The sequence below is a fragment of the Euprymna scolopes genome, chromosome 6 (assembly GCF_053919585.1).
Source record: "Euprymna scolopes isolate OS-2025 chromosome 6, ASM5391958v1, whole genome shotgun sequence".
NCBI lineage: Eukaryota > Metazoa > Mollusca > Cephalopoda > Sepiida > Sepiolidae > Euprymna > Euprymna scolopes.
This window is the reverse complement of record NC_136487.1, coordinates 175,989,920-176,006,542: the sequence shown is the minus strand read 5'-3', so window position 1 is coordinate 176,006,542 and position 16,623 is coordinate 175,989,920. Positions and strand designations below refer to the sequence as shown.

The following is a 16,623-nucleotide window of genomic DNA, read 5'->3' as shown; positions in this document are numbered from 1 at the left end:
TTTTGGCTATTTTGTACCGTTTTGGGCACTCACTTTTAAAGTTCAGGAGGCTGGAGTATATGCTAGTTGGTTTTTCTATATACAGAAGTGTTAACTGTTTTATTGGGCACGTCAATAAAGACATCAAGAACTGAAATTTTTTATTATTATTATTATTATTATTATTATTATTATTATTATTATTATTATTATTATTCAACTCTACGGTAAATTTAGTGATTGAGTTTTTTTTAAAAAAAAGGTACTTAAGTTAGTATATCATTTCATTATTTTCAGATAAAAATAAGATTTCATCCACGTAGCATACATATATGGGAGCTTTCTATTATTTATATAAAACACAACTCAATACTAACTATTTAAAGAAAAAAAATATATATATATATAAGTGGTGTACAAACCATCGACTCTTACGAGCATCCTTCTCCCCCATTAAGCAGATTTGCCTCTCCGTAGAATAGTTTTTACTTTGTAAAATTACATAGGAATATACTATAGAAGATATATATATATATATATATATATATATATATATATATATATATATGTGTGTGTGTGTGTGTGTGTGTGCGTGTGTGTGTGTATTTTAAGACTTTAAATCCCTTTCAAATCATATCCAAAATAAATTGTATAAAAGAAACAAGTCAAAACAAATGTGAAAAAATCAAAAGAATTAATTTATTGTTAAATACTTCGATAAATTATTAAATCAATTCCACATCAAAACATAAAGAATTAATAAAGACTAAAATTATATATACGTATCGGTATATATGAATTAATAAGGAAAGCACGATATAGAAAGAGGAGTCATAAGCGTTTTTTTATCTAGGTATTTCGAAGCCTAGTGCTTCTCGTCAGAAGAGGAGAAAAGGACTAGGTTACAGATATAAGAGGATGCGACATCAAACTTAGAATTTATTACGATGGAACTGTAAAATAGTCGCACAACATAACGACATTTGAATTAATTATATCATAGGTCAAATCGATACCTCACTCCCGAAAAAAAACAGTAAAGGTAAACTCCGTGGGCAAAAAATGAAACAGTAAACCATATTAGTGAATGCAGGAAATTTACTACTGTAGCAGAATTAGCAGTAACCAAAATGAGAAATAGAGCTTACCTATTACGGATACGTCTGTTTTGGGTTGAGCGAAAGAGAGAGTTCCAAGATGGCGTCCATGGGCTTTTATTAGCGTTTACCCAATGTAATTATCGTTGAATCACGTCTGCTCTCGCGCGATTATGCAAATATGTTGTTCTCGGCCGCTATAAAGGAAGGACACTGAAAAGGAGAGGGGGCGTTCTGCAGATTGTGTGTAGGTGATTCTGGCGAGTAGATTGTGCTTGTTACGACCCACGTGTCTGCGAGAAGCGAGTTTTTGTTCCGTCTGTTTTTAGTTGTATTTTTTTGTTTGTTTTGCCTACTACATTTTTGTTTCAAGTTATTTCGGCCCGACTATGGCGAAGGTGCGGATAAGCAGCGATATTATCAAGCCGTTCTCTGGCGAGGGAGACGTTGTATCGTGGCTGAAAAAAGTGAGACTTGTCGCACAACTTCAGCAGGTCTGCTACCTTTATATCTGGAAGGTGATGCACTGGCCCTCTACATGGAAATGGAGGAGGACGATCAAAGAGAAATAGACCAGATTCAGGCCCGATTAAAGGATGCATTTACCGACGACGCGTTTGCAGCATACAGAAAAATAACTATGGTTAGATGGGCTGGCGAACGTGTGGATGTTTACGCCAACAAAATCAGGCAGTTGATTGGATTGGCCGGATTCACAGGAGATGGCTTAGAGAGACTCACAAAATTGACTTTCGCCACTGGGTTCCCTGACGCTATCTCAATTGCTCTTCAACAGGTGCCGAACATCAAAGTCCTGACCATAGGGGAACTAATGTCGAGAGCAAGGATTTTGACGACGACTGGGGAACACAATCAGGACGTGGTTGCGGCCACACGCTCACCCAACAACCACAGGGCCCAGAATATTCCTGTTAGTGTAACCTGTTTCAAGTGCAATACGAAAGGCCACTTTACAAAGGACTGTCGAAAACGTGGAACACGGTGTTACCGTTGCGGTGAGAGTGGACACTGGGCTCGAAATTGCTCGGGAAACGAGCACGGGGAGGACGCATAAGCGCCAGTCTCCTTTCCCACCAAGATGCGAGCACGACGCTCCCGGTGATAAGCATCCAGGTTGACGGGACGCGATGTTTGGCGCTTATTGATACAGGATGCTCTAGGACTATTTTACATGCAGACCGGTGTCGATCTTGGAGAAAAACGAACGTAGATGTCAAAACGATTGGCGGAATGTTCCATGCGTGCTGCGGTGTGGGAGCGGTCTCTGTGTCCACTGACAAAGGTGTGTCTGCCAGAATCGATGTGTTGGTGGTGCGTGGCAAACCGCTGGGGTTTGACTTACTTCTAGGGATCGACGCCATAAAAGCTCTGGGCGGTGTCGTTGTCAACCCTGCGGGATCAGTGCGGCTGGGCGACAGGAAAAATATTAAATGCGCAGCCATTTCTATTAATGAACCAGATTTCACCGCCACCTTTGATCATCAAAACCGAACGTGGACCGCATCGTGGAAGTGGTCTGAGGACCACCCCCCTGAAAGACTACACAATCGAGTGTCAGAATACCCAGTGCCGGCGGAAATCCGTGAAGAATGCACGCAGGAGCTCCGCACTTGGATAGATAATGGTTGGCTCGTGCCGTACCCAGAGGATAAATTGGGACCTCCCAAAGGCCTAATTCCCCTGATGACTGTGATGCAGCAGAACAAAGCCAAAGTGCGCCCGGTAATGGACTACCGGGAGCTAAATCATTACGTAAACGCGTTTACGGCCAACACAGATGTTTGTGCGGTTAAGCTGCGCGAATGGAGACAAAAAGGTGCTAACGTGTCTCTACTGGACCTCAGGAAAGCATACCTACAAGTGCGGGTCCATGAGACACTGTGGCCATACCAGACTGTGGAAATCGATTGGAAAAAATATTGCCTGACCCGTCTGGGGTTCGGTTTGAATGTGGCTCCCCTGATCATGAAAGCAATTGTCAGCGAAGTACTGTCTCAGGAAGAAGTTGTAAGCCGTGCAGCATCTGCTTACATCGATGATATTTTTGTCAACGATGACGTGGTGCCCGCGACCCATGTAAGAGAACACCTAGCGCAGTTTGGGTTGGAGTGCAAGAACCCGGAGCGGTTGAAGGACGGTGCACGGGTGCTGGGATTGGCGGTCTGGATGGAACACAGTGAACTACGGTGGAAGCGAGGAAATGCAATTCCAGAAGCTCCCAGCATTGTTACACGACGGATAATGTTTTCCCTGTGTGGTCGACTTGTCGGGCACTTTCCGGTGTGCGGTTGGCTTCGTGTGGCTTGTGGAATACTTAGAAGGGGAGTAGGTTCGGTAACGAAGGGCTGGGACGATGAAGCAAGGGACGCCGTACTGCATCGTATGATGTTCAAAACCTTGGAATCTATGCAGCGGAACGATCCGGTCCGGGGAAATTGGTGTGTGGATGGCAAAGAGCTGAATGTATGGGTCGATGCTAGCTCCCTAGCAATTGGTGCAGCCTTGGAGATGCGCGAAACTGTGTTGGAGGATGCATGTTGGCTGCGACTTGAAGGTGACTCTCAACATATCAACTTAGCCGAGCTGAATGCCGTATTAAAAGGTATTAATTTGGCTCTACAGTGGCAGAGCAAAGTGCTACACATAAAGACAGATTCTGTCTGCGTATACCATTGGGTCTCGGACACACTAACTTGAAAGGCGCGAGTGCGCACGAAAGCAGCAAGCGAGATGCTTATTAGGAGGCGACTAAGCACTCTAAAGGAGCTCGTGGAAGAGTACGGGCTGACAGTGGACGTGACGCTGGTTCCATCAGCACGAAACATTGCTGGCCGATTGAAACGAGTACCACATACATGGTTTAAGGCAATGAAAAAGAAAAACGGGCCTGGCCCGGTGATAGGCGCGGTTCACACAGACGAGCTGGATGAGAATCAAATAATGACTATTCACAAAGGTAGTGGACATCCGGGGGTGCGACGCACTACCTACTTTGTCAGGAGAAGTTGCCCAACCACGACAAAAGCAACCCTTAAAACGGCCATACGGAAATGTGAGAAATGTCAGTCCATTGACCCAGCGCCAGTTAGGTGGAAAAAGGGAAAGCTGGAAGTTAACGAGAATTGGCAAAGAATTGGAATAGATATCACGCATTATGGCACCTTCCATTTTTTAACTCTGACAGACTGTGGTCCATCGCGTTTCTCCATTTGGAGGAAATTGGCAAGGCAGGACTCGGCAAGCGTGATCCATCAGTTGGAGGCAGTGTTCCTCGAGCGTGGCTCGCCGCACGAAATCCTTTTAGACAATGACACGGCTTTCTGCAGCAACGCATTTCAAGCATTTTCACATAAATGGGGAGTCCACTTGCGATTCCGTTGTGCGTACGCTCCAGCCGGGAATTGCATAGCGGAGCGATGTCACCGTACAGTGAAACGAATAGCGGCTAGAATGCGCTGTCCCATACAGGAAGCTGTCTACTGGTATAACATCACACCAGGAGACGACGAATCTCCCTTCACTGCGCCTGCCAACAGGATTTATCGATACGAAGTTCGAGTAAAGGAGACCAATCTCGCAACTGCGTCCGCAGATCCCAAGGACAGTTCTTACCAGGTTGGAGATCGCGTGTGGGTCAAAAGACCGCAAAATCGGTGTACCACGAGGTTTGGCAAGGGTGAGGTGACCAAGGTAGTCAGCCCTCAATCGATTTTGGTGGACGGTGTGCCTCGCCACGTGAAAGATCTGCGCCCTCGCCATTATGTTGTTACATCAGAGGAAGAGGAAGACAGTACAACATCTTCTGAACGAGCAGAGAGTATAATGCAGGACGATGAGGAGCCATATAATGCACATACTGAATAAGCGGAAGAGGGACCACCCGTCTTGCCTTTACGAAGGAGTACCCGACAAAGACGGATACTACCCCCTGTCTCTGCCCTGATTGTGAAACACCGCCTATGTAACAAGCTGGCGGCAATAACGGTGGTAATGAGGAAGATGACAGGGAGGAAGTGCTGCCTCCAGTTCTTCGAAGAAGTACCCGACAAAGAAGACTGCCCCCATGCCCCGTTTGTGATCATGAGATCAGGGGGGAGTGTAGCAGAATTAGCAGTAACCAAAATGAGAAATAGAGCTTACCTCGGATACGTCTGTTTTGGGTTGAGCGAAAGAGAGAGTTCCAAGATGGCGTCCATGGGCTTTTATTAGCGTTTACCCAATGTAATTATCGTTGAATCACGTCTGCTCTCGCGCGATTATGCAAATATGTCGTTCCCGGCCGTTATAAAGGAAGGACACTGAAAAGGAGAGGGGGCGTTCTGCAGATTGTGTGTAGGTGATTCTGGCGAGTAGATTGTGCTTGTTACGACCCACGTGTCTGCGAGAAGCGAGTTTTTGTTCCGTCTGTTTTTAGTTGTATTTTTTTGTTTGTTTTGCCTACTACATTTTTGTTTCAACTACAAAATATACGAATAGACATGACCAGTTGGAAAAAGAAGTACACTAGGAACTATATAAACAACTTACTTTTGGACATGCAAAGTCACGATAAAAATCTGAACTGAAATAACTATTTTATGCTGAATAAACTACGTTTTTCAAAACTATTTCTCTATTCTTCTTTCAGCCAATGTGCCGAGTGTATTCGAAATCCAGACTGTGGTTTTTGTTATGAAGACACATCTGACGTCATTGGCGGCGATTGTCTCAGAATCAGCGCCACTCCTAATCTAGTATCGGAACAAGGGTCATGTATCTCTGCATTTACCCTTTCTAAATATTCCATGATATGGGCTTACGACTATTGTCCCGTATCTTTCGCATGGATTGCCGTGGTCGGACTGGCATTTTTCCTCATGTTTTATGCTCAAGGTAAATGAATATTTCTTTCTTCTGAAGATATCGACTTTCATTTCTATTGGAAAATGATTGCATTTATAAAGTGAAATAAATTTTGTGTACGAAAACATAAAAATATATAAATCTTTAAGTACAATGTATTCAAATAAAGTTTCATTAAATTTATACAAGATGTAAGATTGTAAGTTCGAGCTCGTTGATAGGTAGGTTATTTATTTAAAAAAGTAAGACCATTTATTTAAATATGTACTGATGAGTCACCAAAAGACGAAACAGGTCTGACTGTAGATAAAATAAATATATTAAATCATTTAATTTGTATTATTTTAACGTCCGTTATATAAAAAGAACGTACTGACTACAATATGGTTGTGTTAAAGTCTAACGTAAATAAGTTCTTGATGAGCCGTTCTATATAAGTTATCAAATTTACCAAATTTTCATTACTAATGATTACTATATTGTCCAATGTCTACTGTACACTCTTTTACCCTTATCCTTGAGTGGCCTCTTGGCCTTGATAAGTGGTGATGCCTATGTAAAAAAATATGAGCTTAATAAAAAACTTTTTAAAATCGAAAGTGTAGAAATATAATCATAGAAGTATATATTTATAGAACAACAACCTTATCGAGAGTTTAAAGCTCAAAAACTTCTTATGTCATTTTTGTATTCTTTGTTTCGCATAAAATATTGTAAATTCAATTCTACAATATCTTGACTTTTTCTACTTATATGTGTATATATATATATATATATCTTATGTGTGTATGTGTGTGTATATATAGAGAAAGAGAAAGAGAGAGAGAGAAAGTGAAAGAGTTAAAGGGAGAGAGAAATTATCGTCTCAATTCATAGCCCGAGAACAACAAAAAGAAATGATATAACTATCACTTATAAAAAGGGAGGCGCATATGAATGTAACACTTTATATATAAAATCCGTTCAGTAGGGGAGGGTAATCCTTTGGGGTGGGGGGTAAATGAATTGATTGAATTAGAATTAGAATAAGTTCATTTACATAATCAAGATAAAAACAACCAGGGGCAATGAACGATCGTTTCAGCTATGATATCCTGTTTTTATTTTTGTGTCTGAATAATTTTGGCTTTTCTCCTTTTCTTATGAGAAGCATTTAGCTTCGATATGCCATGGCTAAAAGAGGTTTTCTTTTTTATCGTTTTTCTTTTTTATTGATCTGCTGATATAATAAATTCCATATAAACTTATTTTTTACTCACGTTCACCAGCATTATCTAGTGCATGTTATATACGTTTAGAGATGACTGTAAAAATATCTGCAGTGAAACCACATTGCCGAAATAAATTTTGTCATGATAAAGTTTGTCAGATAGAAAATTAGCTTTTGCGAGAATTAGTGTTTGATTGCTTAATGTCTCAAAGGTTTATGCGAAGAGGACAAGAAGACTGATAGAACGATGATTGAGAGAGTCAGTCCTTTCACTTCTTTTTGTCTTCCTTTGAAGATTGTAACGCTGGGTATTTCGCAACCAAACCAGCTGCCAACATTGCCCTGCTTTTTATTGAAACCAACCGAGAGCTCATTTTAGTATCCTCTTTGTTTCCTTAAGTGCAATTGTTTGGATCTCTTTTGCCCTTGGTTCACCAGGAATATTAGTTAGGTAGGACGTCAGGTTCACAGAGCCAATGGGTTAGAGAAGCAAGATTCAGTAAGACATTTATTATAGAGTTTGGATATACGGGGCTAGCTCAACTGAGCATTTCTTATTTAGTATAGCAGGGATGAGATCAGACCTAAACGTGTTGGAGGTGTCTAAGTTATTCATGATATCACGGACATAAGAAAGGGTGGCTTTTAGATCATCAAGTGTAGCTTCAGTTCGTACAGGGAAATTTGGGAGGGAGTTGTTTGTTGGATCTAAGATGGAGTTGGAGATGAATCGCCAGGTAAGCAGTCCCGTCTTTTCGGTTGTCGTGCATGCGGCATTCTGGTTGTTGAATAGTCGATGAATTACTGATTGTCCTTTATTCACTAAAGTATTATAGATTTTCCAGAAATCACAAGTTCATATCTTCTGCGATTCTATGGGTTCTTAGTTATTTCAGCATGCCTTCTTTGGGGTTTGGCTATTTTACGCTTCCAATTATTTCTAGCATCTATCAATAATTGTCTATTTGTATTTGACTTATGATGTACGAACCGGCGGAATGCATGCTGTCTTTGTGCAATGACAGCTGCACAATTTGTAGTGAACCAAGAGGGTGAGTGGGGCTTGCTATAATGCTGCGGGAACATGTACTTCAATGCCTACTTTGCACAATTCGGTCGTCTCATCGCACACTGTTCAGCATGACCCGAAAGATATCGGTCCATGAGGCATCTCTGATGTGTTTTCTGATGGCTTTCCAGTCAGCCCTTTTGTAGTAACTTGTCGTTTTGAGCAATGTTTCTGTTGCAAGATTTTTTTTTATGTATAATGGGGGTAGATATTTGAATGCTGCCCATCACAGCATTGTGTGACACAAGGGGTGTAAAGCAAGCTCCCCTAAAGGAGGGGAACTCTTGCCTAGCAAAAATTGCCTAAGCATCTCCGGCGGCATTTCCCGGTGGAGGGCGCCTCAGGCAGTAAGCAATTAACTTACTCCACCCGAAAGCTGAGTGGCAAGGCATGAGAAGGTGGACCTTCTGGGTGACACTCAGACGGTGTACATCATTCCGACAGATACTGAACCAGTTCCTGGCCCAGCATCTATCGGGCTGAGTGTCAAGAACGGATTCTCCAAGCAACCGAAGCAGCAAGTAGACTTATCCCCACCATATCTAATGGGGATATGCTTCCCTCAGAGTTGGGAGATTCTATTTATAAAGGCTGCTGATATTAACTGACGAATTAAATTAATTCACGTTTAGCTATCAGCCGATTAGAAACCAGAATTGATCCACAAAATAATATATGCATGTATATATGCATTAAAGAGCATTACCTTTTTACTTTTAATGACATATGATGTAATCTCTTGATAAGTTTTTTGTGGTCGCTGAATCCCAGAATTATTTTCATTACGGACTAAGCATTTGTATAAGCAATATCGCCTGAAGAGGTTTCTAGTTACCAGTAACTGGCTGACCGAAACATGCTCATGAATGTATAGCGATATATTAATGCGTATGTAAAACAAATAAATGTATATATATATATCTATAATTATAAAAGTCAAATAACATTGTAATCCAATCTCCGGTTTACGACTTCCGGTTGCGCATGTGTACACAATCATAAACCATAACAGCGTAAATAATTAACTCAATAATAAAACGTATTGTTTTACTGTGTACGTTTTCAGCGTCCCAATTGTTTTTTTCGCATTTAAATTATCCAAATAAACAATTGTTAATACTTTCTGCTTTTTTTACATCGTTCATTTCTGCATTGTCTTAATTAGTTTTATTGACCTTATTATTAACATATAAATTAAATATTTGACCCAATGAGTCATGAATGTTTGTTAAAAATAAATTTAAAAAAATGCATCTTATTTTAAGTTTCTATTTAAAAAGCCATTCTTAACTTGGGGAGAGTGTTTTTAACTATTCTGTACTTTCAACTAACAATTTCATTAAAAAAAATTGAATTTAACTTTAAGTATTATGGTATATGTTCAGTGCACATTTACCTATAAATATGGCAAACCACTTATAATGTAATGACTGTAAGTTCTTTTTTCAAAAATAAACAATTATAAACAGAACGACTCATAGAAATCTATCTATATTCTTTTTTCATTTTAATATACTTTCATAGAAATGTTTCTGTTATGTCAGAAAAAACTATTTTCTTAACGTCACAAGCGTCACGCTCATACATTAATTCCTTAATTCCATAGCTAATTAGCTAATATAACATACTGCAACGGGTCACGGGTAGTCTAGTCTAGTATATATATATATATATATATATATATATATATATATATATATATATATATATATATATATATCCTCGGGGGGGTTAAAAGATATTGAAAGATCATTTAAAAGGAAACTTGAAGATCAACGTGTGACGAAGTGTATAATTATATAAAGAATGTAAAGTAAATATGGATTTATTTGTCAGTTTAATAGGGAAGAAAACAACGATTAGTAGGGGGCTAAACATGCTCTTTATGCCTAGGCATTTTGAAGCCTAAAATTATCGTCAGAAGAGAAGAAATTGGCTAGGTTACAGATATAGAGAAATGTGACATCTAGCTTACAATATATTAAGAAAGAAATGTTAGAATGTTAAACAGAAGAATAAAACATTGAGATAAATGTAACAAAAATAAGGATGGGATAATATGAGAATAATTATAAATTAATGAATAAAAGTTAAAAAATAGAAAGAATATTAATTAGAAGAAATGCAGAAGTATAAGGTATGCGATAGGAGCTAGAAGTGAGTAATTAGAAGAAAGATAGGGAGCTGGAAATTGCGATTATACATTAAAGTTTTCGCCGACTCGTACCCTGTTCCGAATGTGGAAGTAGCCTTACAAGATTTTATGTCGGTACATTGAATAATATACACTGGCGTGTGCGTGTATTCGATTATAGTTATTTCAATTCGACGATAGTCATTACAATATAAAGATACCTGCTAAATATTTTTTGCAATTATATTATTTTCATCTATATAAATTATTTTAAGGTGAAATTTCAAATACTCTTATTTGTTAATAAATGACAAGTGTTTTATTTTTTGTTTTTCTATATCTAAGGTATTGGAAACCTTTTTTCCTAATAAATGACATTTTTTTCTTTAATCAAGGAATGGGGACCCTTCCTTGGACAATCAACGTTGTTGGACTTGTGTCCTGATCACTACGTCCTCGTTTCTATCATTTATTCAACTCGTTCGAACTTCAGGTAAGATTGTGTTGCGTTATTTTCTTGTAAGTTTTTTGTGTTAAATTCATGTATGTTATGATGGATTTCCTTAACGTGAACATAAAACAAAGAGCAAAGAAAAAAACACCTTTCAGCATATATATATATATATATATATATATATATATATATATATATATATATATATATATATATATATATATGTATGCTGTCTCGTTCAAAATTTTAAAATATTTTCAATATTAGAACTATGCTTCGAATATATATATATATAATTATTTTCATTTATTATATATATATATATATATATATATATATATATATATATATATATATATATACATAAGAGAAAGAAAATTAAAACGGTAAATTGAATTTTACAATTACAATTTATTGTTCGACTGAATACTCCAAAATACAATTTACAATGTCCTTATTCAGTGAAGTTTCAAAGAATGCTATTCTTGTTATTCTTCTCATCAGAGGGCAGAAAGAAATCAGCAAATTATATTTGTAGCAATGATAGAATTTGCTGGTTAAGGTATTAAGTGAAACCTTAATTTATTATAGTCATAAATTGCCAAGAAAGTGAAAACATATTAAATATGTAAAAATAATATAAAAACAAACCGCGCATATTTCAGTTTGCATGGAGATTCTCTCAAGGTAATCTGAAAGGCGAAAATAATTCTTTAGAGGGAATGAAATCCAAAATTAAATCCAGTATGATGTTAATTGGGCAGTTTTCAAAGCAGCTGAAATAATGAAAATTGTTTTTTTTTTTTTCGGACAGTGCAGTAGTGCAAGGAAAACTTACTCTCCAGTTAAGTGGGATCGCTGGCTTAATTAGAAAAGGTGATTTCAAACTAATTTAGTCGGCACGTGAAAGTTTGTATTACTCTAACCGGATATTGTCTTCTTTTTTTATTTATTACATTTTCACGCCAAACAAAGCACATTGCCACTTTGATTTTTGGGGCTACTATCAGGGGCAACAACTACTGGGGTACTATGTAGGGATTTGGGCAGCAAGATGTCGATTCACGTTACACTTGAACTTCTGCACGTCAGTACAGTTGGGGAAGCAGTGACCTGGAATGGAATTCCAAAGTCTAGCGGTTCTGGGGAAGAAACTACTGGAGTAGAAAGATCTTTTACATCTAGGGATCTCTACAGTGTAGGGATGGGATTTAGCAGCCTGTCGGGTTTATCGAGGGTGTTCACGTCGTGGGGGCACAAGTGCTTGCGGTTCGTCAGAGCATTCACCATTAAAATACTTGTAGAACAGGCAGAGGGGTGCAAAGCTTCGTCGATGAGACAGAGGATAAAGCTTAGATGCCAGTTCAGGGCCTATCAGGTTGGCGACTTTCTTTTGCACTTTGTCAAGTAGCAGATGCACCAACCCAAATATGACAGCAATACTCCATACATGGGCGAATGGTGGCTTTATAAAGGTACAAGATAAATTCGGGTTGTCTAGAAAGATCGAAGCAATTCTTTCTGCAAAATGTTGCAATTCGATGCCAATATTAGAAGGGTGGCGAGTGAGGATTAGAAAGTTTTAAGCGTGGCAAAAACTTACCTCATTAGTAATTATGAGGCGATGGAAAAGTCATGATGTTAATGATGATGATGATGATAATGGCAAAATAATAATAATAATAATAATAATAATAATAATAATAATAATAATAATAATAATAAATGCAATCTAATTCTAATAATGGGAATAATGTCAATGATAATCATGATGAACATTAACAATAATAATAATAATAATTATTATTATTATTATTATTATTATTATTATTATTATTATTATATTAATAATGTTATCCCTAATGAAAACGATAAACATAATAATGATAATGAAAATGTCAATGATCATGTATAATAATAATAATAGTAATAATAATAATAACAGTAAAACCACTAATAATCATAACAATCTCAGTAATGATAGCAACAAATTTAGTAATAATAATAATGATAAAAAAGCGGTATTAAAAATTGCGATTATAATAACGATGATAATGATGACATTTTGAGTATTTATGATATAATTTGTCTTTGAAAAACTTTGTAAAAATTATTTTTTCTAAAAATAAATCGCTGTTCGACAAATTTCCACCTTTTCTAGCGACGACTCTGTATTTATAAATATACTACTAGTAAAATAATATTAGTAATAGAAATCTATCTATGTATAAAAGTGAACGTGTCTGTCTGTCTGTCTGTCTGTCTGTGTACATTTCCCTACGCAATAACACTGTCAATTTTTAGTCTACAGACTCGAAATTTTATATACAGGGTACTGAGATTTGGGGAAATCGAGCTGATAGGTTTTCGGTCAGAAATTTGTCTTTTAAGGGGTCAAAGTTCAACGATTTGACCTTTGAGAACTCTACCAAACTCCTCCGATTATTTTTAGTCAAAACACTTGAAATTTTCGATATAGGTTCATTGGACATGGATCTAACTTAATAACTCGATTTGAGCCCAAAACAATAAATAATAAGGGGTCATAATAGGGGTAAAATTGAAAGAAAATATACCGCTTTTTGGTTTTGGGTTTTTTTTTTTCTTTGCTCAGCATACACCTCCAAACACCCGGCCAACGCCGGACCGAAATGATATTTATCTATATATCTATAAAATGAACGTGTGTCTGTCTGTCTGTCTTTCTTTCTGCCTGTCTGTGTACATTTCCCTACGCAATAACACTTCTAATTTTTAGTCTACAGACCCGAAATTTTATATACAGGGTACTGAGATTTTGGAAAATCTTTATAATCGGTTTTCGGCCAGAAGTTTGACTGTTAAGGTGTCAAAGTTCAACGATTTGACCTTTGAGAACTCTACCAAACTCCTCCAACAGTTTGGGGTCTAAATACTTGAAATTTTTAATACAGGTTCCTTGGACATGGATCTAACTTAATAACTTGATTTTAGCCAAAAACAATAAAAGTTAAGAAGTCATAATTTGACCGTTTTTTTTTTTCTTTTCTTTTTTTTTTTTTTTTGCTTAACATACACCTCTAAACACCCGGGCAACGCCGGGCACCCATGCTAGTATATCTATAAAAGTGAGTGTCTGTCTGTCTGTCTGACTGTCTGTCTGTCTCTCTGTGTACATTTTCCTACACAATATCTCTGTCAATTTTTAGTCTACAGACTCGAAATTTTATATACAGGTATGGAGATTTGGATCAGATCAGAAATCTGGCTGTTAAGGGGTAATAGTTCAACGATTTGACATTTGAGAACTCTACCAAACTCCTCCGCCAATTTTGGGTGTAAACACTTGAAATTTTATATATAGATTCATTGACCATGGATCTAACTTAATAACTCAATTTAGCCCAAAACAATAAATGTTAAGGGGTCATAATAGAGGTCAAAGTTGAAAAAATTTTGACCGCTACGGTCTCTATCAAATTACTCAGAAAATTTCTGGTGTAAACATTTGAAATGTCACATAAAAGGGTATTCAGAGATAGGGGAAGCTTTTTAATCGGTTTGGGTCGAAAATTTGAGCTATCAATATATAAATGTATGCATGCATGTTTGCATGTCTGCCTAAAACTTTTGACAGAAGCGACGGATTTTCACAAGATCAGTATCGTTTTAAAGCTCGACCATTCAGACAACAAATATTGACAATTGGCTAAAATCATTAATTTCTTCACCCTCAGCTCGGCACTTTTCTACAGGGAGTAGTCGCCTTTTTCGCCGATATTGTCTTACCTTAATTTAAACTATGTCACTTCCGGTTTGGCGCCGGTTGTAACAGCAAAAACGCCACGTTTTTCCCCATTTTTTTCCTCCTTCGCGGTACGGGTTAGAACCTGCCTTCCTACTACCACGTTTTTTTTTTTTTTTTTTTGCTTAACATACACCTGGCAACGCCGGGCTGAAATGCTAGTAAACATAATAGTGGCAATAATTATAGTGATAGGAATGGTGTTAACGATGTTAGGACATATCGATTATAATAAAAAGCGGTAAAGATATATATATATATATGTGTGTGTGTGTGTGTGTGTGTGTGTGTGTGTGTGTGTGTGTGTGTGTGTGTGTGTGTGTGTGTGTGTATATTAACAAGGTCTGTATACAGGATAAGCTGTTTGGCTTGGGTGACTTCAATGCTCGTGTGGGTAGTAATACACAATTTTAGAGAAATGTCATTGGTTCACATGGAATTGGTAAAGTCAACTCAAATGGTGTTCTCTTATTGTCTCTTTGCAGTGAATTCGATCTTTTGCTCACTAATTTCAGCTGCCTAATTGCAAGAAAGCCAGTTGGAAACATCCCCGGTCTAATCATTATCATCTCATTGATTATGTCATTGTACGTCGTTCTGATAGACAAAATATAAATGTTATACGCTCTTACAGCATCGGGGAATGTTAGTCAGACCATAAATTGATCTAGGCAAGTTGAAGGTTAAGGAGATAATGCACTCATTTCAAAAGGCTACTGATGAAAAGCTGTCCTCCGTTGTATGTGGGAATGATATTGAGGCATCTTGGAGAGAGTTTAAAACTGCAGTGTATGACTCTGCCAAAGAGTCATTAGGATATGTTCGAAGGAAAAACCAAGATTGGTTTGATGAAAATGATCCAACTATCGTCCCACTGCTCAATAACATGCATCAAGCCCATCAAGTATGGGTTACTGACAAAAATTCTTCAGTGAAACACAAAGCTTTCAGAATGGCCAAAAGGTATGTGTGAAAACACTCTTTAAAGAGCGTGTCAAGCTGGCTTAATGGTTATCGTATTTGACTCGTTGTCTTTAGGTTATGGTTTCAATCTCAGCTTGAGTATTTTTTTTTTGGCTCCGGAAAATGAAACAAAACTGGTGGGAGCAGAAAGCTGAGGCCTTACAAGATGCGGCGGATAGGTGTGATTTTAAATCATTCTACCAAAACCTCAGGGAGGTTTGTGGCCCCATTTTCAGGGGACATCTCCAATATTTTCGTCGGATGGCAATGTCCTCACTGATAAGAAATAAATTACTAAGCGCTGGGTTGAACACTTTTTAAATGTTTTAAACAGAGAATCGACAGTGGATCGAGGAGTGATTGATGATATTCCTCAGAGGCCAATCATCAGGCGCTTGCTGATACTCCATCCATGTCGGAGATTGAATGGGCTGTAAAGCAACTTTCGAATGGTAAGGGTCCAGGTGATGACGTCATACCTGCAGAAATATACAAATGTGAAAGCCAACTGTTAATCAGGAAACTAAGTGCCCTGTTTTAATTAACATTGGAACTTGGTACCGTGCCACAACAGTTCAAGGACGCGTCAATTATTCACCTGTTTAAGCACAAAGGAAATAAGTGTGAGTGTGATAACCATAGAGGAATTTCTCTTTTGTCTGTTGCTGGTAAGATTCTAGCTCGTGTAATCCTAAACAGACTCAATGGTTCAATCTGTAAAACTGTGCTCCCAGAAACCCAGTGCGGTTTTAGGACAGGAAGAGGTACTGTGGACATGATCTTCAGCCTTCAGCAACTACAGGAGAAAGCAAGGGAGCAGAGTAAGGACTTGTTTGTCACATTCGTTAACCTCACAAAGGCATTTGATACCGTCTCTAGGGATGCTTGTGGACTGTTTTGAGGAGGCTTGGTATTGCGGACAAGATGTTGAATGTGATTGTCTCCTTTCAATGGGGAATGGTGGCGACAGTACGATCTGGCTATGAACAAAGTGAACCATTTGAAGTGTCAAATGGAACTAAGCAAGGATGTGTCCTTGCTTCGATCCTATTTGCTCTTTTCTTTTCGGT

The 16,623-nt window shown here is 37.9% G+C and overlaps 1 protein-coding gene across 1 annotated transcript in view; it reads left to right on the top strand.

Annotated features, from left to right (window-relative positions):
- LOC145278291 (proton myo-inositol cotransporter-like) overlaps positions 1 to 10,797 on the top strand; it is a 129,999-nt gene extending 119,202 nt beyond the window's left edge. Inside the window, exons 5-6 of the mRNA XM_080130584.1 lie at positions 5,725 to 5,969; positions 10,748 to 10,797. Coding sequence (XP_079986710.1) covers positions 5,725 to 5,969; positions 10,748 to 10,797 — 295 coding nt within the window. The remainder of the gene's footprint in view (positions 1 to 5,724; positions 5,970 to 10,747) is intronic.
- The last annotated feature ends 5,826 nt before the right edge of the window (positions 10,798 to 16,623 follow it).